The 23,901-nt window shown below is 46.8% G+C and overlaps 1 protein-coding gene across 2 annotated transcripts; it reads left to right on the forward strand.

Annotated features, from left to right (window-relative positions):
• The first annotated feature begins 541 nt into the window (after positions 1 to 541).
• On the forward strand, positions 542 to 3,171 carry LOC125507950 (putative LRR receptor-like serine/threonine-protein kinase At3g47570). Of its 2 annotated transcripts, XM_048672490.2 has the most exons (3): positions 542 to 1,539; positions 1,638 to 1,853; positions 3,012 to 3,171. In XM_048672490.2, the coding sequence occupies exons 1-3, from the start codon at positions 822 to 824 to the stop codon at positions 3,023 to 3,025; spliced, it is 948 nt and encodes a 315-aa protein (XP_048528447.1). In that variant the 5' UTR covers positions 542 to 821; the 3' UTR covers positions 3,026 to 3,171. The 2 variants fall into 2 exon arrangements, with proteins under 2 accessions (XP_048528447.1, XP_048528446.1); XM_048672489.2 differs by lacking the exon at positions 3,012 to 3,171 and having other exon boundaries at positions 544 to 1,539; positions 1,638 to 2,185.
• Positions 3,172 to 23,901: the final 20,730 nt, after the last annotated feature.

Here is a 23,901-nt window from a genome sequence, read left to right on the forward strand (position 1 = left end):
TTGGCTCTTTAGCTCTTTGTGAGTTTGCCGTGTTAGTTTGTTTCAGACTTTTAGACCTTATTGAACTTATTTGTTTATTTATAAAATTGGCCATATGCATCATTCTGATGATGCAGAGGCCGGGGAGTCCTCCTTTTTTGAAAAAAATAAATATATTTTTTAAATCGATGCTACAAATTTTGCCATGCTAAAAAAACATTTGTTGTCCACCACTATTTTTGTAAGTGGTCGTCGTCATCCATTTAGAAGGCTACAACCCACGTCATTTTTTAATTTTAGGGCCTCGTCTTAAAATTCGCAGCGGGGCCTCAAATTTCTAGAGACGGCCCTGGTTTTGTCTCACCCTGTAGATAAGGTTGAGGGGAGAAAGGGCAGTGTGTGGAGGACAGGGAAGGCTGCTATACATACGATACGATGGATTGGTTGCCTCGACCCAACGCAGACGGCAGACCTGAGAACCGATGGATAAAGCGCCATTCGTAGGACGCCCGCGCGATCGGCCCAATTGCTGGCCGGCCGGCCGTTCCTAAACATTTACCAATTTACAAAGACCATCTGCGAAGGGGCTCATCGATAGAACGAAGCTACGTATGTATACACACCGCCACATAGTATTTTTCAGCCAGCATTGACCGAGCCAAGGCTCAATCAGGGGCATCTCCGTAAATTGCAATCCCTGCCAACCATGACTTTTCTGTCTACCTAGCTTCCTTTTCACCCGGGCCATCCATCAATATAAGCACATCCAGGCTCCACCGATGCAGCAACCAACACTCAGGCAAATACGTACAGACACATAGATCAAACAAAGTGAAACCCCAATGGCCTCCAGTTTGCTGATAATCATACTCCCGGGTGCCACTATAGCTCTTGGCGCTACTGCTTTTTGCTTCTACTCTTGGTGCCTATCAATCGGAAAGAAACTTGAGAAAGGCAAGGTCGAAGCTTCTATTGATCTGGAAGACCCGGTAAGCCATCAGTTAATCTCTCATGTCGATCTTGTCCGCGCCACAGATAATTTTAGTGAAGATCACATGTTGGGATCTGGGGGCTTTGGAAAAGTTTTTAAGGACCAACTGAGCAGCGGTTTGGTGGTTGCAATAAAGGTTCTCGATATGCGGTCCAAGCACAGCGTTAAGAGCTTTGAAGCGGAATGTCGTGTGTTCCGCATGGCGCGTCACCGCAACCTGATACGGGTAATTAACACATGCTATAACATGGACTTCATAGCACTGGTGTTGCAGTACATGCCCAACGGCAGCTTAGACATGCTACTTCACCACTCAGAAGATGGGGCAAGACAATTCGGGTTTCGTGAGAGGTTAGGCGCTATGCTTGACGTATCGATGGCAATGGAGTATCTGCACCATGGATACCATGAAGTGGTTTTGCATTGTGACTTGAAGCCTAGCAATGTATTGTTTGATGAGGACATGACTGCACATGTGGCGGACTTTGGCATTGCAAGGTTACTACAATGTGAGGATAGCTCAACGATCTCTTCAAACATGCCTGGTACAATTGGATACATGTCACCAGGTACTTAAGATTGGCTATATTGCTTAATATGTATATATCCATTTCTTGTTAGACTCATGAGTCATGTTGAAATCTGTGTTCATCTTTTGCTTGTGTAGAGTATGGGTCATATGGAAAAGCATCACGACTGAGTGATGTGTTTAGCTACGGAATAATGCTCCTTGAAGTTTTTACTGGAAGGAAGCCTACAGATGCTATGTTCGTCGGAGAACTAAGCCTTAGGCGATGGGTTTACCAGTCATTTCCCGCAGAGCTGACCCATGTCGTTGATGCCCGGCTACTGCAAGGCTCCTCCTCAAGTTGCAACTTGCACGGTAACTTCCTTCTGCCGGTATTGGAAGTTGGTTTGCTCTGCTCCAATGACTCGCCTTGCGATAGGATAAAGATGAGCGATGTGGTCGTTATGCTAAAAAGGATTCAAATGAAGTACGCTGCATGGGCAACCGAGACATCACAGAGTGCAATACCATGATTGATCACTCTTGCTTTGATATATTTATGCATAGCTTTTTAGAAAATGGAATATGGTATATTACCCGTGGTCTATACCAATTTGTGTATACTAGTCATCAACCCGGGCGTCCGCACGGGCTAATGACTTTGAAAATTCGAAAATACTAAGAAAACCGAAAACTTTTCGTGTTAATATTGGAAGTGTTCGAAATGTACGCGAACTTGGCAGGCAATTTTCTCCTAACCGGTAATTATACATCATGAATTAAGAGAAAAAATGCGACTATGTGACAATCAGAATGAAAATAGAATAAAATATGGACTTCCAAGAAACATTTAAAAGGAATCACATGCCCAATAGAAGAATCAGCAACACGTATACATGGTAATCAGAACTGCAACCTAATTAGTGTAGTTGTACTTTTTATGTATAGAAGGAAACATGAAATCGAGCATTGTTATTATAGACGAAGGACGACAAAAAATGTACTTGTCCCTATTCAGCTTGAAGGACGTGGATAATTGAAAACTATGGTTCTGAATCAAGTAATCGGACTATCATATAAATGTTCCGACATATGTATGTACATGCAAATGAACAAAAGAAATACATCAGTATAAATATCTATGTTTCCGCAAAAAAAAAAAGAGGTGTTTTGGCTTGAGGATGCAGTTGCACCCGGGATGCAAAAAGAAATCAAAAAATGTACTCCCTACCGTCCATATTAATTGTTGTTGATTTAGTACAATTTTAATATAAAGTTATACAAAATTAGCAACAATTAATATGAATCGGGGGAAGTATTAAAAATGCAAGATTAATAATAAAGATGAGTGTTGAGTTTTTTTTAGGCTTTGACCGTAGAAAAATTGTTCTACGGTAATTTTCTATTAACAATCATCAAAGTTATGTACAAAGATGAGTGATGGGGTTGTTATGCTAAAAAGGCAAATGAAGTACACTGCATGTACAACAGAGATATCATAGAGTGCAACACCATAACTGATCACTCTTGCAGCTTCGTCGTTGTAGTGCCGGCGGCGCCACCCTCCGCGCACCACGAGGACACCTCCTTGTAGTCCAGCTCACATCACGAACCTTCCGCAAGACCGAAGATTGCTGCATCACAGTGCCAATGATCCTTCAGCCATCTCGTTTGCAGCGCCGCAACAGTCGACAAGGTGCTGCATCGCCCTCGGCTTGCAGCGCCGGCAACAGTCGGCGAGCTGCTGCATCACCGGCTTGCAGCGTCGGCAACAATCAACGAACAAAAACATCGCCTTGGTGAGCTCCGACGTGCGGGGCGGCAAAGGGCAGGCAACGGCAACTCCTCACGGGAAGGAAGATTTGGCAGAGGGGGTCGAATTCGAGGGTGAATAGGAAGGCCGGGCTACTGGAGGGTTTTCTGGTTGAAGTAGGCGGCGGTGGTGGTGCTCATCGTGGGGTCCTCTCCTCTGCTTGCGCGCGGTGGAGAAGACGAAAGGGGGGGGGGGGGGGAGAAACGTGTGGAAGAGATGGCTCTACAAATAGATATAAGGTGGGGAGCTGTGGGCCGACCCCACAGGCGCATATGGCACGCAGTGGAGACTGCTCGACGAGAGTAAAGATCATCCTGTTGTCATTAAGAGTTTTGCAATATTTTAGGCATAGACCTTGACGCATGGTTTGATAGAGGATGTAGGCGCAAGGGGGTTCATCAACATGTTTTCGTTCAAATATTTCTTAGGGAGTGCCTAGAACTCATCTAGATGAGTTATAGTTTGGTATCATTCACCTTACCTCAGCTGTCTTGGCCCTATTTTGGTTGTTTCCCAAACTAGGTTCTCGTAATTCTCCCCATTAGCCCATTTAAGTTTTTTTAAACTAGACTATTTAAGTTTTATTATGTGTTGTCTGTTGTAAAATTATGTAGGGACTTTCACACTGATGTGGATTGTTGCTATCTACGGGTTTCGGCTTGTCTAGAAACTCGTTGCGGCCAATTTCTGCATGTTGCACAGGCTATAGCCCCGGAATGTGCCCGCCCATTGGTAGACGCAACGTTGTATCACGTCAAAAAAGCCGCTCACATGGGAGCTCTATCACTGCTGAGCGCGTGTTGCAACACAATAGAGCTGATAGAGTTGGTGATTAATAAACATCATGAAACTTTAAAGAACTATCTACCCTGACAGATCGAACAATTTCAGCACTTTATCAAACATTTCTTGAAAATTGTGTTTTTTTATTGTGAGCAATTTCTCAAACTTGCATTCATTTTTTGAATTTATGAACAAAATTTGAAAACAATGACATATTTTGAATTTATGAACAGACTTTAAAAAATGGGAACATTTTTTGAAATTCATAACATTTTTAATTTGTGAATAAAATTTAAAAAGTGACCAACATTTAAAAACAGAAACTTTTTCAATTTCTAAACAAAATGTGAAACTCACAGCATTTTGAAGTACAAATTATTTATTATCCATTTTGGATTTTTGAATAATTTATGAGAAAGAAAAACATTTGTCGAATTTTATAAATATTTTTGGAAAATCATGAACATTTTTCAAAAAAGAAAGAGAACATGAAAAAACATAAAAATTAAACGAAACGAAACAGAAAAAGAAAAAAAAGAAAAAGAAAAGGAGAGAAAACAAAAAGAAAGAAAAAAGTAACAGAGAAAAAAAACTGCATTGGGACCTTGAAAATATCACAGAGAGAACAATAGGCAAACAAAAAAGAAAAAATTCCTTATTTAACACTATTTTAAAATCTGCTTCCTTATTTGACACTGGAAAAAAATTTCTTTCCTATTTGACACAAGTTCTAAATTTTATTCCTTATATGACATTTCCGTCCATTTTGAGCCTAAATGACATCCAAAAAGACTCTTTTGCCCCTCATGTGGTATGTGTGTGGGGGGCAATAGCGCACACACGCAGCATCAGTGCGAGGGCAGGAGCACACACGCAACAACACATACACATGCACCAACACACACGCACGCGCACACACACGCAACAACACGCACGTGCACACACACACGCACACACGCAGCAACACACATGCACGCACACATACACGCAGCAACACGCTCGCAGCACACACACACGCAGGCAGCACATGCATAGGCACGCAACAGCGCACACACACGCGCGCGCACGTACACACACAGTAGCAAACACACACGCAGCAGCGCACATGCACACACACATGCAGCAGCAGCACACATGTGCGCGTGCACCCACACATGCAACAGCACACACGCGCGCACACACATATCGCATGAAGGGCAAAATCGTCTTTTCAGGTGTCATTTAGGCTCAAAATGGACGGAAGTGTCGTATATGGAATAAAATTTAGGACTAGTGTCAAATAGGGAAAAAAAACTTTTCTAGTATCAAATAAGGAATAAGATTTTAAGACAGTGTCAAATAAGGAATTTTCTCAATAAAAAAAGACAAAAAAATTCCTGAAACAGTAACATTTGTGTTTTGGGATGATGATGGAGGAATGTGGATGGTGGGTCAATGTTTCAGTAAGAACTGTTGATGAACCCCGTATAACTAAAAAAGGGAAAAAAAAGATGAAAAGAAAAAAACTAAGACGAAAAACAAAAATAAGAAGAAGACGAAGAAAATCCCCATATAACTACCGACCCCTTCTCTCGTCCTTCCAACACCTTGGCAAAAATCAAAACAGTGAAAAAAAAACTTTTAGGTGCATTTTAAAAAGAATAAGTTAGCTCATGATGCTTTGTGGTAAAAAAAAGCAACTACCCAGCCCTCCCGACCCCCCCCCCCCCCTCGCGAAAACTTGTAGTTACAACTACCCTAGAGAAAATGTGTAGTTGCGCCTCCTTTGAAAAGTTGTAATTGCGACTACCCTAGAGAAACTTGCAATCGCGACCGATCTTCAAAGAACTTGCAATTGTGACTACCGTAGAGAAACTTACACTTTCGATTGGCCTTTGAAAAACATGCACTTGCGATCCCCCCCTCCCGACGCCCCCCCCCCCCCCTGTTGGAGAACGCGGTAATTTCAAAATTTTCCTACGCACACGCAAGATCCATCTAGGTGATGCATAGCAACGAGAGGGAAGAGCGTTGTACACATACCCTCATAGACCATAAGCGGAAGCGTTATGACAACACGGTTGATGTAGTCATACGGCTTCATGATCCGACATATCCTAGCACCGAAGGTACGACACCTCCGCGATTTGCACATGTTCAGCTCGGTGACGTCCCATGAACTCTAGATCCAGCTGAGTGTCGAGGGAGAGCTTCGTCAGCATGACGACGTGATGATGGTGATGATGAAGTTACTGACGCAGGGCTTCGCCTAAGCACTACAACGATATGACCAAGGTGAAAATCTATGGAGGGGGGCACCGCACACGGTTAAGCAATCAACTTGTGTGTCTATGGGGTGCCCCCCTCCGCCGTATATAAAGGAGTGGAGGAGGGGAAGGGCCGGCCCTCTATGGCGTGCCTCAAGGGGGGAGTCCTATTCCCGATGGGAGTAGGATTCCCCCTTTCCCTTGTTGGAGTAGGAGAGAAGGAAGGGGAAGAGATGGAGAAGGAAAGAGGGGCTGGCCCCCACCCCAATTCGGATTTGGATTGGGGGGCGCGCCCCCACCTAGGCCGCCTCCTCCTCTCTCCCACTAAGGCCCATTAAGGCCCATACACTCCCCAGGGGGTTCTGGTAACCCCCCGGTACTCCGGTAAATGCCTGAACTCACCCGGAACCATTTCGATGTCCAAACATAGCCTTCCAATATATCGATCTTTATGTCTTGACCATTTCGAGACTCATCGTCATGTCCGTGATCATATCCAGGACTCCTAACTACCTTCGGTACATCAAAACACATAAACTCATAATACCGATTGTTAAGCATGCGGACCCTACGGGTTCGAGAACTATGTAGACATGACCGAGACTCATCTCCAGCCAATAACCAATAGCGGAACCTGGATGCTCATATTGGTTCCTACATATTCTACCAAGATCTTTATCGGTCAAACCGCATAACAACATACATTGTTCCCTTTCTCATCAGTATGTTACTTGCCCGAGATTCAACCGTCGGTATCTCAATACCTAGTTCAATCTCGTTACCGGCAATTCTATTTACTCGTTCCGTAATGCAACATCCTGTAACTAACTCATTAGTCACATTACTTGCAAGGCTTATAGTGATGTGCATTACCGAGAGGGCCCAGAGATACCTCTCCGATACACGGAGTGACAAATCGTAATCTCGATCTATGCCAACTAAACAAACACCATTGGAGATACTTGTAGAGCATCTTTATAGTCACCCAGTTACGTTGTGACGTTTGATAGCACACTAAGTGTTCCTCCGGTATTCGGGAGTTGCATAATCTCATAGTCATAGGAACATGTATAAGTTATGAAGAAAGCAACAGCAGTAAACTAAACGATCAAAGTGCTAAGCTAACGGATGGGTCAAGTCAATCACATCATTCTCTAATGATGTGATCCCGTTCATCAAATGACAACTCTTGTCCATGGCTAGGAAACTTAACCATCTTTGATTAACGAGCTAGTCTAGTAGAGGCATACTAGTGACACTCATTTTGTCTATGTATTCACACATGTACTAAGTTTCTAGTTAATACAATTCTAGCATGAATAATAAACATTTATCATGATATAAGGAAATATAAATAACAACTTTGTTATCGCCTCTAAGGCATATTTCCTTCAGTCTCCCACTTGCACTAGAGTCACTAATCTAGATTACATAGTAATGATTCTAACACCCATGGAGTCCTGGTGTTGATCCTGTTTTGTTCATGAGAGAGGCTTAGTCAACGGGTCTGCATGTTGGGGAACGTAGTAATTTCAAAAAATTCCTACGCACACGCAAGATCATGGTGATGCATAGCAACGAGAGGGGAGAGTGTTGTTCGCGTACCCTCGTAGACCGAAAGCGGAAGTTTTAACACAATGCGGTTGATGTAGTCGTACGTCTTCACGATCCGACCTATCAAGTACCGAACGCACGGCACCTCCGAGTTCAGCACACGTTCAGCCCGATGACGTCCCTCGAACTCCGATCCAGTCGAGTTTTGAGGGAGAGTTTTGTCAGCACGACGGCGTGGTGACGATGACGATGTTCTACCGACGCAGGGCTTTGCCTAAGCACCGCTACAGTATTATCGAGGTGGACTATGGTGGAGGGGGGCACCGCACACGGCTAAAAGATCAAACGATCAATTATTGTGTCTCTAGGGTGCCCCCTGCCCCCGCTATAAAGGAGCAAGGGGGAGGTGCGGCCGGCCTTGAGGGGGCGCACCAGGAGGAGTCCTACTCCTACCGGGAGTAGGACTCCCTCCCTTTTCCTTGTTGGACTAGGAGTGGAGGGGGAAAGAGGTGGAGGAGAAGAAGGAAAGGGGGGGTGCCGCCCCCTCTCCTTGTCCTATTCGGACTAGGAGAAGGGGCGCGCGGCCCTTGCCCTGGCCGCCTCTCCTATTCTCCACTAAGGTCCACTATGGCACATTAACCCCGGGGGGGGGGGGTTCCGGTAACCCCCCCCCCACTACTAGGAAAAGGGCTACAGATAGGATTGACACTAATGGCGCACCAAGGAAGTAGTGCGCCACTACTATATACTAATGGCGCACCAGTTGGTGATGCGCCATTAGTGTGGAAGACACTAATGGCGCACCAGAAAATAGGTGCGCCACTAGTGATATTTTTTTTTTCATTTTTACATACATACTAATGGTGCATTCTACCGAAGTGCGCCATTACTAGTTCTAACTAGTAATGGCGCACCAGACAGGGAGTGCGCCAGTACTGAATTTTTTTTATTCTTTTTTTGCAAAACTACTAATGACGCACCACCTCACAGTGCGCCATTACTAGTTTAAACTACTAATGGCGCACCCTGTAAAAGTGCGCCATTAGTATATATATATATATTTTACTTTTCTGCAAAATTACTAATGGCGCACCACCTGCAGGTGCGCCATTAGTAACCAGGGTTACTAATGGCACATTTGCAGGTGGTGCGCCATTAGTAACCTGGGACCCCAACATGATATTTTGGACAGCCACACCTACCCACTCACTTTCCCCACTTCATTCCCTCCACCTCCTTCTCCAAGCTTTCGGCTGCCTCCTCCTCCTCACATCATTTCCACCATAGATTCATCAAAATTAAGTGGTGAAATTACCTTTTTTGATAGGTAAGTAAGGGGAAAGCTATCTTCATGATGTAGATCTACTTTTTTCTCCCTAGCTCGCTCCAACAACGTGCACATGCACTTTTTGTGGCCTAGCTAGATCTATGTATGTTTGTGGTGTTGCATGTGTTTGTGGTGTTGCATATATGTTTGTGTTTGCAGGTACCGGTATTTGAAATGCGATAGTTGCCAATATTTTGCCGAAATGTTGATTCATTTCCGTTTCGGCGAGAATTTTGGCACTATGCATTCTTTTTGGTCCTATTTTTAGGGAAGGTCATGCCAAATTTTTTCTTGGTTCTAAAATATCGTTTTGCTCTACCCCGCAGGCGACCATGGTCCGCACGATGACCGAAGGCATCATGAATAGGTTTTTGAGCTCCGCGAAGGCCGAGATGCTTCAAAAGAACGAGACAGAGATAAGATGTCCGTGTCGAAGATGCAAGCTGAAGAGCCTTATTGTGGACCTGGATTCCGGGCAGGTGCGGGACCACCTGCTTTTGCGTGGTTTCATGGATGGCTATCGGTGGCAAGGTGATGAAGATGACTATGAAGTCATCCATGGGGGTCGGGCAAGAAATGAGGAAGGGCAACAAGACAAGTACCACCGCGGCGAGGGCGGGCGAGAAGACGAAGAATCTCTAGGACATGATCACGACGGTGATGCTGTACACAGTCATCATGTAGAAGATGTCGTACATGATGATGAGGAAGATCAAGACGAAGGGCATGATCATGAAGATGAAGATGCCGGAGCATACGACGATGGAGGTTGGGTGTAGGACCCTCATATTCAAGAGCTGCTTCTCAAGTAGACGGATAACGCAAGAGCTGCCGTCCGAGAGAAAGCCAAGCTGGATCAACTGGAGATAGACGCGGTTACTACATTGTATGAAGGATGCAGGCCCGAGGATACCCGCCTGAAAGTAACGCTCATGGCTCTGGAGATGAAGGTAAAACACAAAATGACCGACGCATGCTTCGACGAGAACATGTCATTCTGGCACGAACATCTTCCCAAGGGGAACAAGTGCCCGACCAGTTTCGAGGAGGCGAAGAAAATCGTGTGTCCTCTGGATTTACCGCACGTGAAATACCATGTGTGCATGAACAATTGCATCATTTATCGGGACGATCACGCGGAGTCTACCATATGTCCGGTGTGCGGCGTCACTCGATACAAGAAGCGGAAGAAAGCTCCTCGAAAATTGGTGTGGTACTTTCCGATCACTCCTCGTCTGCAGCGGTATTTCATGGACCCTAAGGTAGCAAAGCTCCTGCGTTGGCACGCAGATAGGGAGGAGAAGAAGCGGGAAGATGACGGGAATGATCCGGAGATAAATAAAAAAGACAAGATGCTGAATCACCCTAAGGATGCGAGCTAGTGGCAAGCGTTGAACTTCGAATACCCAGAATTTGTGAAGGATCCAAGGAACATCGTGCTGGGCGCGAGCACCGATGGAGTCAATCCGTTTGGCAGCCAGAGAAGCACACATAGCACCTGGCCTGTGTTTGTGTGGATGTACAACCTTCCCCCCTAGTTGTGCATGAAGAGGAAGTACATTCACATGAGTATGCTAATTGAAGGGCCGAAACAACCAGGGAATGACATCAATCTGTATCCAGGGCTGCTAAAAGAGGAGCTAGACACGCTGTGGAAAACGCCAGCCAATACGTGGGACGCCGCAGAGAAAGAATATTTCCTTATGAGAGCCGCACTACTCACGGCGGTGCATGACTATCTCGGTTACGGATATCTCGCGGGGCAGGTAGTCCACGGATTTTCTGGATGCGTAAGGTGCATGGATGACACAACGTATCGCCAGCTAGATAGAGATCCCGGGTCTTCGAAAACCGTGTTCATGGGACATCGAAGGTGGCTTCGCGACGATGACCCATGGAGGAAACGCAAGGATCTGTTTGATGGTGAAACCGAACCCCGAAAACGCGCGCGTACGAGGAGCGGCGAGGAAATAGACGAGCTGTTGAAAAATTGGAAAGATTGCCCACTGCCGGGAAAGAAGCAAAAGGCGCCAGAGCCGGGAAAGAAGCGAAAGGCGCCATAGCCGCTACTGAAGGTATGGAAAACAAGGTCTATTTTCTGGGACTTGCCGTACTGGAAGATCCACCGTGTGCCTCACAGCCTTGATGCCATGCATATCACGAAGAACGTGTGCGAGAGTCTACTTGGTACCCTGCTCAACATGCCAGAGAGGACCAAAGATGGGCCGAAAGCAAGGGCAGACTTGAAATCAATGGGCATCAGGCAGCAGCTTGAGATGTACTTCCCGCCCGCATTCTTCGACATTATGGTGCATCTGCTGGTCCATATCGTGGAGGATATCATCCAACTCGGGCCGACGTTCCTGCACAGCATGATGCCATTCGAAAGGATGAATGGTGTCATCAAAGGATACGTTCGCAACATGTCACGTCCAGAGGGAAGTATAGCCAGGGGCTTTCTGACCGAAGAGTGCATCTCCTACTGCACGAATTATCTAGGCATCGAGAACCCCGTTGGTCTGCCCGTCAACAGGCACCTCGGCAGGCTCGCTGGATGGGGTCACCGTGAGGGTCACCACGAAATGCATGTCAACTTCGAGGGTCGACTCGCCGACTTTGAAAGAGCAAACCTAGTAGCGCTACAACACATAGACGTGGTCGATCCTTGGGTGGTAGAGCACAAAACCTTTATTGAGAAGACGTACAATGACCGAGGCCAACAGAGGACAGACGGAGATATAATCAAAGAGCACAACTCATGTTTCACGCGTTGGTTCAAGCAGAAGCTTCTGTCATACCCTTTACATGAGGATTCTTCCGCGGAAGAACAACTCATATTCGCCTTGTCACAGGGCGCCGAGCACAACCTGATGACCTATGAGGCGTACGATATCAACGGCTACACATTCTACACCGAGAACAAGGACATGAAGAGCGATGGTTATCAGAACTCCGGGGTAACGATGGAATCCTACACCGGTAACGACAAGGACAGATACTGCAGAAGGATCGAGGAGATCTGGGAGCTGAGCTACGCTGGAGAGAAGGTCCCGATGTTCCGTGTCAGATGGGCCAAGAGCGTCCTAAAAGAAGACCGGTATTTCACCACCATGGTTATACCCGAAGCCAAATCCAAGACCGCGGGCGCAAACGTCACCGCGAAAAATGAGCCATGGGTACTGGCTTCCCAAGTGGACCAATGCTTCTTCATTACCGACCCGTCAAAGCCCAGTCGTGTTGTCGTGAGGAGAGGCAAAAGGAAGATCATCAGAATGGATGGAGTAGCCAATGAGCAAGACTTCGACAAGTACGGCGACCCGAAGATCGAACATGACGACGACGATGAAGTAGCAGCACACACCACAAGAAGAAGCAGGACCACCCTACCTAAAGGACGTCCGTTCCATAGAAGAACTCCATTTGCGAAAAAGAAGGGCAAGAAGATTGTGAACAGATAGCTAGCTAAGATCAATTGTATTTAAATCGTAGTCTTCATTTCTCGATTGTATTTCATGGGCACTTTTTGATATCATGAATATTTTAAAATTTCACGAGCACTTTTTGAATTCATGAGGACACTCGATCTTGATCCCCCTCCACCACCGCCGATGAGCACCCGGCCCCCCGCACCCTCCCCCGCTCTACCGCCGCCAACGGGCACCCCCCGCACCCTCCCCCGCTCCACCGCCGCCGCCAATGATATTTTCAAGTAACAAATTTGAACATATTTTTTAAAAATTATTACTGTTTTTATAAAAAATATTACTGTTATGATTTAAACAAGTTTGAACATATTTAAACACAAATAAATATCAAACAACATTTAAAATGCAAAAAAAATATTGCGGAGCCTGGGAATCGAACCCGGGACCTCCTGACCAGTCGGGCTAGTGGGCGGGTTCTGATGTGGATTGGGTTAGGTGCAATATAACCTGTGCTCGAACTGTAAGAAAAACATTCTAATGGCGCACCGCTGCGGGGTGCGCCATTGCTATCTAAAAAAAGATTTCTAATGGCGCACCGAGGTGTGGTGCGCCATTAGTAAGCTTCCCCCTAGCTATCCTCCCTCTCCCTCGCCAGATCCCCTTCGACCCTCTCTCCCTCGCCACCCGATCCACCCGCACGCCGCCCCGACCCACGACGCCGCCGCCCCGACCCTCACCGGACTCCACCCCTGCGGCCCCCGCGGCCCCGCGCCCCCACCCCCGCCCCGACCCTCGCCGGACTCCACACCCCCGCCGCCCCCACGCCCCCACCCCCGCCGCCCCCGCGCCCCCGCGCCCCCACCCCCGCCGCCCCGACCCTCGCCGGACTCCTCCTCGTCGTCTGTGCCGAGCAGTGATGCAGCACCATACGCCCCTCGACCATCCTCCTCCCCTTGCCCCTCCTCCTCCTCCCCTTGCCCCCCGCCTGCGCAGCTGACGGCCCCTTCTCTGTCTCGCAGGGCAAGGTCTCCGGCGCCTCTACGACACCGACGCCTCCACCGTCTACGACGTCTGCGCCTTCTTCCACCTCCGGCCACCACGGCCTCACCGTCTGTGGAGGTATCTGCTCCTAAGATCTCTGCTTCCCGCTCCCCTTGGCCCTCCCGATTCTTCTCCACTAAGGTGCGTTTCTCCATGCCCCTGTCTCCGCCGTTCCAGGGCTTAATAGATCTCCTATGATATATGACTTGTTTATGAAGATTTTTATGTGTTATGCCTTGTTCTTGTCTGTACATTTGCGCCCTTCCAGGGCTTAACTTGCTTATGAATACATCTCCCATTGATTTTGATGTAGTTTTAGAGTGGCTAGTATGTATGTAGTGGAGCTAGCAGTAGCAGCTGCTTCTACGGCACCTTCTTTGCTGTTCAGCTGTGTCAAACAAAATTCCAATGGCCAACTCATATGCCCTGCAATTTGCTCATGATTATTATTTATCTCACATCACCTTCTCCTCTTTGCTTGCCATGCACTCCCAGCTCCGTCATCGCGACCGCGTAATAGTCCGCGGGTGATACAACATGCTCAAATTCAGTAATTAATCAGTATATATATATACCATAAGAGAAGTCTCAAAGATTGGGACTATCTTGCCTTATGTTTCAAACTTTGAACTATATACATGACTTCTATTTTATTTTTGAAATTCACAGAGTTAGGACTATCGTGTGGATGATGCTAAACAGAGATAGGAGTAGTAGTGGTGGCCATCTAGTTGGACTACTACTGCTAGGACTTGCTCTAGATTTTAGGATTTCTTTTCTTTTAGGATTTATTTTCTTCTAGGACTAGGTTTTTATTAATTTTCTGTTGTGATTGTTTTTTGAGCTCTTTCTTTTTCATTTCCTACTATCCTTATCCTAATTATCTTAAATTGTTATGATGTGTGTAACATGATTAGATCTTGGATTTGCTAGTGGACTTTGGGAGTTTCTTAGCCAGCTTGGTGACTCCATATTTTTCACTATTTCAGCAAGTCTTTTGTAAGCATTAAACTTTCAGCACTACATTTCTATCTCATGTATACATCTGTTTGCTTCCAATTGCTATATATGTATTGTTGTTACTAAAAATGATGAAGCTCCTGTCAATTGCTATACATATATATGTGTATGATGATCCTCCTTTCCTGCAGTAGTATAACTAGGATATAAAGCACATTGAACTAACAATCTTGTATGGTGCCTAAACTACAATGATTCAGGAACATCAGATGACATAGCATGTGGATATTGACATAGCATGAGTAGATTAATAAGTGAGCCAAAAGTGATGGACAAACCTCATGCTAGGAATTCTCGAGGGTTCAGTACATGGAATGCATTTGCAAATGCAGCCAAAACCTGATATATACCAAAAAATTGTATAGAAATATGCTGAATTTTCTGCTCTGATTGTTGCTCAAAGAAATTTAGCAAAAAAATGGGGTCCTGGGAGACGCCGCTGCTGCTTGAGGCCCTTGAGAGGCCCTTCGTGTCGTGATGATTTTGCAGGTACCCCGAGAGGCCCTTGAGTTTGCCGGAATGTCGATTAACTTCCGTTCCGGCAAATTCGGGTACTCCATATGTCCTATTTTCAGCAAAGGTCATGCTGAAATTTTCCGTGAATTTTAGCATGACTTTGCTAAAAATCGGACATATGAGGTACTTGCTACTAATGCATGGGCCGGGGTATCTTAGTACTTAATTAAGTAGGATCAACTACCCCTTTATTCTTGCTGCATTAAACCATAGGTGGCAATAGAGCCAAGTGATTAGGCCCAACTTAGAAATTCTCCTCAGCATCGATAAACCCTAGATGATAAACCCAACATAGGTGGCAATAGAGCCAACTAATTAGTGCCAAGTGATTAGGCCCAACCTAGGGTGCCTCGGCATCGATAAACCCTAAATGATGAAAACTTAGCATTTAGGGTGCCTCGGCGTCGACAAACCCTAAATGATGAAACCTTGGATTTTAGGGTGCCTCGGTGTCGATGAGAACCTAAATGATGTACGCTTAGGCTTTTAGGGTGCCTCGGCGTCGACAAACCCTAAATGATAAAAGCTTAGCTTTTAGGATGCCTCGGTGTCGACAAACCCTAAATGATGAGACCATGATCTTGTTCCTTTACAATAACCAACTTTTTGACCAAACCTTTTTCCTATTTAGAGCGAAACATGGCCCACAACGATGAGGCCGGCGGTTCGGGCGGCAAGCTATTCTGGGAGCTGTCCCAGGAGTTGGAGGAAGAACCTCACCGCTATGAGGATGCCACGGAAGACACCGATCCTGACTACACAACCCCTAGTGGCGTCGGGGATGACACCACTGATGATGGCGCCGCGGATGCCACCACTGATGATGGCGGCGCACGCACAGATGGCAGCCAACCGAAGAGGCAATGGAAGGACCGGCGCCCGAACGTGCTCGGCACCGTCAGGGAGGAATTTACTGAAGTGAACTCCGACGGGCATCTGACGACGCCCAAACACGTAGTCAAGGGGTACTCGATTCAGCTCGGGTGCATTCTCCGGAGCACCGCCTCGATCAACACCTAGAACCTAAGGCATAAGGACCGAGGGAATTTGCGCAGCCTCCTCTTCACGAAGCTGCACGAACGATACAAGTTCCCCGCTAAGTTCGCAAACACACGCCTCTCGGGTAATAAAGTGAACGGTGCCGCCCTCACGACGATGAGCACGGCCCTGTCTACTTGGAAAAGCACGGTGAAGGAAATGATTGACAAAGGTGATAGTTATGAGAAGATCAAGGTGAAATATCCTTTGATGAGCGAAGATGACTACAAGGAGTTCAAGATCAAGTGTGAGAGCCCCGCAACCTCCGAATCAAGTCAGTGGGGGAAAGAAATGTGGCAGTTGAACATAGGGGTCCACCAACTCGGTCCCGGCGGTTACAGAGTGGCGGAGCCTGTATGGGACAAGGAGGACGCAGAGCGTGCCGAGCAAGGCCTACCGCCCCGCTTCGAGAAATACAGTGACAAGCAGACCAGGAACTTTCTCAGGGCCCGGTACAAGGAGGACCCGGTAACAAAGGAGCTTACCACGGATCCGAAGACCAAGGAGCTTGAGCTTGTTCTGGTAAGGAATACACCCCCGCGTAATTAGCTCCATATGGTTGCATTCTAATTAATCCCCAATATTTCTAAATGGTTCACGTTCCTTCGGCAGGACAGAGAAAGCAGTAGCGCGGGGTCGTCTCAGAGCTCCCCTTTCGGCACCCCTTTGAATAGGGCATTGAACGTAATGAAAAACAGGGATAAGCTCAATAAGCCGACGTCAGCTGGTCGTGTGGCCGGCAAAGGCTTGTCCACAAAATGGTCGTCATACTATGGCGCTGGTGGGCGAAAGGAGAAAAAGACCAGCTCGGAAAGCCAGTCGCGCGAGGTTGAAGCACTCAAGGCGCAAGTGGCGCGGATTTCGAAGATGGTCCAAGAGCAAGTGCAACAACAACTGGGATCGACGCTTACCGGCATTATGCCTACCTTGATTCATGGGATAACGACGTGGATTGCGGGTGGCCAACAGGGCCGCCCCCGATTCCCAGCTTCACGGCCAGCAACTCACACAACGCGCAGGCGGCGCCATTGGTGTCTCCGGCAGCAGCGGTATTGGTGTCTATGGCGGCGGCGCCATTGGTGTCTCCGGTGGCGGCGGTATTGGTGTCTCCGACGCCGGCATTGGAGTTTAATGCACCCGGGTGTACGCCGGCCGGCACCTCGTCAGCAAGCGGCCCCTCCGTCAGTTGCACGCCCGCCGTTGGCGGTGCCTCGACATTAGCCGAGCTCGACGGCATCACGGTAACTAAGCCTCTCTGCCGAGGACTTCATCTCCTTGCCTTTGACTGGGCATCCCTGACGCCCTACATGTTTTCGCAGGGCGCCGCCAACGTTCCTTGCACTCTCCTACACTTCGTGGGCGGCGAGTTGGTCGATGTCGCCAAGGGCAGAATTGTTCAACCGGGCAACCCCGTGTTCCACGGTAATCCGATGCCACCCACAATGTATAGGGTTGAAGTGGTTCGGGTGCTGCCAGGCTGCGACGAGCTGTTACCTCCGATTCGACCCGCTGGGGCCGACGAAGATGAGATGACCCTCAACGCCTGCGTAAGCTGGCCCCTGCTTTGGCCGAAGAGCCAGATTCGTTTGGGGGCGGGGGACACTACCCCACAGACAAGACCGCCAGTCGTGCAGGCGCCAAGCCATGGCAAGAACGCCGCAATGCTACCGGACATGTCGGACATCCCTATGGCACAGGATTCGGACATGCATATGGCACAGGATCCGGACGACGACGACAACGACGATGGTACATTTACCAACGTCGATAAGTACTTTGCCGAACATGGGTACGGTGACGAGTTCTGTGGGCCTCCTTCTCAAGAACCCAAACAAGACGACCGCGATCTAGCTGGTACGGCGGAGAAACCCAATTGCGACAGGCGTCGTCTGGCATTCAGTTCTCAGGAGACGCCTCCAGCTGCCGCCTTCACCAAGCCTCAGATAGCGGAGGTGCCAAATATTATCAGCCCCAACACGATCAAGAAGGCGGTCTGTGAGCAGAACTCGGTCCCATTACAGCAGATCAAGAAGAAGGGCCAGAAACGACCGACTAAAAAGGCCGCCGGTGCGAGCCAGCCGGCACCGAGTATGATCCGTGCTCAGGACGGGCCACCTTCACCTAAGGATATCTCGAGGAGGGTGCATGTGGCGGGTAGGGCGATGCTACCGACAAATATGCTCAATGTTGCAACCGGTGCTATGCGGAGTCTGCACGACAGTGTTCTTTCTTTGGAGAAGCGGCGTCTCAGAGAGAATGATGTGGCATACCCGGTTTTCGTGGCCAAGGTGCCAGAGGGAAAGGGCTTTGTGGATGGTGCCATTGGGGGTACGATCGTCCTGCGGTTTGATGACATCTTTGCTATGTTCAACCTTCATCCGCTGCACTACACCTTCGTTCAGCTGTTTTCGCTGAGTATGGAGATGCGGATCATTAGAGACAAGACCCCGGACATCGTGATCGTCGACCCCTTCTACATGCGTGCCAAGCTCTTGAGCAGCGCTGGGAACCGCCAAGTCGCGAGTTCACACCTCGAAGACGTCATTCTGGCAAACCCAGATAAGGATAACTTCCTTGTGCCTTACTTTCCCGAGTAAGTCATCCCTTAACCGCCCCATAACATATGATTTCTTAGATTTCGATCGTTCTTTTTTTCTAACATTCCGTGTTCTGTGCAGTGACACACATTGCACACTCATCCTCTTAAGCCCGAAATATTCCATGGCCACGTATTTCGACCCGAACCGTAACTCCGAGATAGACTACACAAATATCAAGAAAGTTCTTGATGATGTTCCCTGGCTACGCCAAATCTGGAGGCACCTTCATCAGAGCAGTTCGTAAGTACGGCAAGCACGTGTTCACCCACAATACGACGTTCTGCTGCGTCAAGCAGCCGCCTGGCGGTCAGAAGGATGCCTACTACGCCCTCCATCACATGCGGGCGATCGTAAGGGACCATCATCACCTTCTGCTACCAAATAATCTCAAAGATTGGGCCGCAAGCTTGTCGGCAATCCAGGACGCGGACTTCAGACAAGAATTCTTTCGCATCCAGTCGGAGTTTGCGGACATCATCCATCAATATGTCCTTCATACCTCGGGGCAGTTCTTCCTCAGATATCAACCGTCCAACATTGAGATAGACAGAATGCTACAAATGCAGGCTGACAATGCCCGCGATTTCATGACCATCACGACAGACGGCGGCTTCATCCACGCTCATGTCCATGAGTCGAGTCGAAAGTAGTGATGTGTAGTTCTGAAACATTGATTGGCTCATGTTGTAATTAAACTTTAATGAATTGTATGTCTCTTTGGTTTGGACAGTCGTTCAACTTAGATGTAATCGATGCTATTTATTAGTAGGACCATGAATCGTGCTATTAATTCTTGCTTTTCTCTTCCGATCCTTTTGTTGCATACTTATATATTGCTTATGTATGTATTGTCTGTTGTTTCGCTTGTGCATAGAGATGCCGTCGTATGTCGTGTACAAGGGTAAGGTTCCCGGAGTCTACGACGACTGGGAGGAGTGTCGGAGACAGGTTCACCGTTTCAGTGGTAATAGTTACAAAGGGTACACCACTAGGGTGGAGGCCGAATCTAGATACGCCCGCTATCTAGCGGGAGAGAGGAGGGAGCGTTGGAGGAACCGAATGAAGACCAGTTTGATCGCGATGATGCTCATCGTGATGACCGCAGCTCTCTTCTATGTGATGGTAGTTTAGATGATTGATATCGACTTGTAATGTGAAGACAAACTCGATACTCGCGGTCTCGAGACTTGTAATGTTTTATCTTTGTTCGGTCTTTTGAATTCGGAGACTAATATGATGAATTGTATTCGGAGACTAATCTTCTATTGTATTCAATGAATCTTCTGTTGATGTGTGCTACTGTCTATATTCTATCAAATAATATATTTTGTAACCTGTGCAAAAATCAGAAAAGTAAAAAAAACAAATATTCATACTAATGGCGCATCACCACAAGGTGCGCCATTAGTATGCCAAAGGATACTAATGGCGCATCAAGACAGAGTGCGCCATTAGTATGACAAAGCAGATGGTTACATATGGCCCCCCGGGAGGCATACTAATGGCGCATGGTGTTACATACTAATGGCGTACTTCCTGGTGCGCCATTAGCATACCAGATACTAATGGCGCACCAGTGGTGCGCCATTAGTAAAAAATTCTAGTGGCGTGATACTAATGGCGCACCGATAGTGCGTCATTAGTAGGCAAAACCGGTGCGCCATTAGTAGGCCTTTTCCTAGTAGTGTCCGGTACTCCGGTAAAATCCTGATTTCACCCGAAATGCTTCCGATATCCAAACATAGGCTTCCAATATATCAATATTCATGTCTCGACCATTTCGAGACTCCTCGTCATGTCCGTGATCACATCCGGGACTCCGAACAACCTTCAGTACATCAAAACATATAAACTCATAATATAACTGTCATCGAAACGTTAAGCGTGCGGACCCTACGTGTTCGAGAACTATGTAGACATGACCGAGACATGTCTCGGGTCAATAACCAATAGCGGAACCTGGATGCTCATATTGGCTCCTACATATTCTACGAAGATCTTTATCGGTCAGACCGCATAACAACATATGTTGTTCCTTTTGTCATCGGTATGTTACTTGCCCGAGATTCGATCGTCGGTATCTCAATACCTAGTTCAATCTCGTTACCGGCAAGTCTCTTTACTCGTTCCGTAATACATCATCCCGCAACTAACTCATTAGTTGCTATGCTTGCAAGGCATAAGTGATGTGCATTACCGAGAGGGCCCAGAGATACCTCTCCGACAATCGGAGTGACAAATCCTAATCTCGAAATACGCCAACCCAACAAGTGCCTTTGGAGACACCTATAGAGCACCTTTATAATCACCCAGTTACGTTGTGACGTTTGGTAGCACACAAAGTGTTCCTCCGGCAAACAGGAGTTGCATAATCTCATAGTCATAGGAACATGTATAAGTCATGAAGAAAGCAATTGCAACATACTAAACGATCAGGTGCTAAGCTAACGGAATGGGTCAGGTCAATCACATCATTCTCCTAATGATGTGTTCTCGTTAATCAAATGACAACCCATGTCAATGGCTAGGAAACTTAACCATCTTTGATCAACGAGCTAGTCAAGTAGAGGCATACTAGTGACACTCTGTTTGTCTATGTATTCACACATGTATTATGTTTCCGGTTAATACAATTCTAGCATGAATAATAAACATTTATCATGATATAAGGAAATAAATAATAACTTTATTATTTCAAATATTTTCTCGTGAAGGTGAGAAAATAACAATATCCGACACAAGCCTCAACATTCATCGGACCAGATACATCTGTATGTATGATTTCCAATAAATCTGTTGCTGTCTCCATAGTACCGGAGAACAGCGTTTTGGTCATCTTGCCCATGAGGCATTGTTCGCAAGTACCAAGTGATTCATAATCAAGTGGTTCCAAAAGTCCATCAGTATGGAGTTTCTTCATGCGCTTTACACCGATATGACCTAAACGGCAGTGCCACAAATAAGTTGCACTATCATTATCAACTCTGCATCTTTTGGCTTCAATATTATGAATATGTGTATCACTACTATCGAGATTCAACAAAAATAGACCACTCTTCAAGGGTGCATGACCATAAAAGATATTAATCATATAAATAGAACAACCATTATTCTCTGATTTAAATGAATAACCGTCTCGCATCAAACAAGATCCAGATATAATGTTCATGCTCAACGCTGGCACCAAATAACAATTATTTAGGTCTAATACTAATCCCGAAGGTAGATGTAGAGGTAGCGTGCCGACCGCGATCACATCGACTTTGGAACCATTTCCCACGCGCATCATCACCTCGTCCTTAGCCAATCTTCGCTTAATCCGTAGCCCCTGTTTCGAGTTGCAAATATTAGCAACAGAACCAGTATCAAATACCCAGGTGCTACTGCGAGCACTAGTAAGGTACACATCAATAACATGTATATCACATATACCTTTGTTCACCTTGCCATCCTTCTTATCCGCCAAATACTTGGGGTAGTTCCGCTTCCAGTGACCAGTCTGCCTGTAGTAGAAGCACTCAGTCCCAGGCTTAGGTCCACACTTGGGTTTCTTCTCCTGAGCAGAAACTTGCTTGCTGTTCTTCTTGAAGTTCCCCTTCTTCTTCCCTTTGCCCTTTTTCTTGAAACTGGTGGTCTTATTGACCATCAACACTCGATGCTCCTTTTTGATTTCTACCTCCGTAGCCTATAGCATTGCGAAGAGCTCGGGCATCATCTTATCCATCCCTTGCATGTTATAGTTGAAGACCCACAAGTACAAGGGATCTATCGCAGTCCTTTCGATAAGTAAGAGTGTCGAACCCAACGAGGAGCAGAAGGAAATGATAAGCAGTTTCCAGCAAGGTATTCTCTGCAAGTACTGAAATAAGTGGTAACAGGTAGTTTTGTGATAGGATAATTTGTAACGAGCAACAAGTAACAAAAGTAAATAAGGTGCAGCAAGGTGGCCCAATCCTTTTTGTAGCAAAGGATAAGCCTGGACAAACTCTTATATGATGTAAAGCGCTCCCGAGGACACATGGGAATATCGTCAAGCTAGTTTTCATCACGTTCATATGATTCACGTTTGGTACTTTGATAATTTGGTATGTGGGTGGACCGCTGCTTGGGTACTGTCCTTACTTGGACAAGCATCCCACTTATGATTAACCTCTATTGGAAGCCTCCGCAACTACAACAAAAGTATTAAGGTAAACCTAACCATAGCATGAAACATATGGATCCAAATCAGCCCCTTACGAAGCAACGCATAAACTAGGGTTTAAGCTTCTGTCACTCTAGAAACCCATCATCTGCTTATTACTTCCCAATGCCTTCCTCTAGGACCAAATAATGGTGAAGTGTCATGTAGTCGACGTTCACATAACACCACTAGAGGAGAGACAACATACATCTCATCAAAATATCGAACGAATATCAAATTCACATGACTCCTAATAGCAAGACTTCTCCCATGTCCTCAGGAACAAACGTAACTACTCACAAAGGATAAATATGTTCATAACCAGAGGGGTATTAATATGCATATAGGATCTGAACATATGATCTTCCACCAATTAAACCAACTAGCATCAACTATAAGGAGTAATTAACACTACTAGCAACCTACTAGCACCAATCCCGGACTTGAAGACAAGAATTGGATACAAGAGATGAACTAGGGTTTTGAGAGGAGATGGTGCTGATGAATATGTTGATGGAGATTGCCCTCTCCCGATGAGAGGAGCATTGGTGATGACGATGGCGATGATTTCCCCCTCCGGGAGGGAAGTTTCCCCGGCAGAACAGCTCTGCCGAAGCCCTAGATTGGATCCGCCAAGGTTCCGCCTCGTGGCGGCGAAGTTTTGTCCGAGAAGATGGCTTATGATTTTTCCCATCGAAAGACTCCATATAGCAGAAGATGGCCACCGGAGGGCCACCAGGGGGCCCACGAGGTAGGGGGCGCGCCCAAGGGGGTAGGGCGTGCCCCCCACCCTCGTGGGTAGGGGGTGGCCCCCCTGGTGAATTTCTTCTGCTGAGTATTTTTTATATATTCTGCAATCGTCTTCCGTGAAGTTTGA

This window comes from Triticum urartu, chromosome 5A, assembly GCF_056163025.1.
Source record: "Triticum urartu cultivar PI428250 chromosome 5A, HENAU_Tu73, whole genome shotgun sequence".
Lineage (NCBI taxonomy): Eukaryota > Viridiplantae > Streptophyta > Magnoliopsida > Poales > Poaceae > Triticum > Triticum urartu.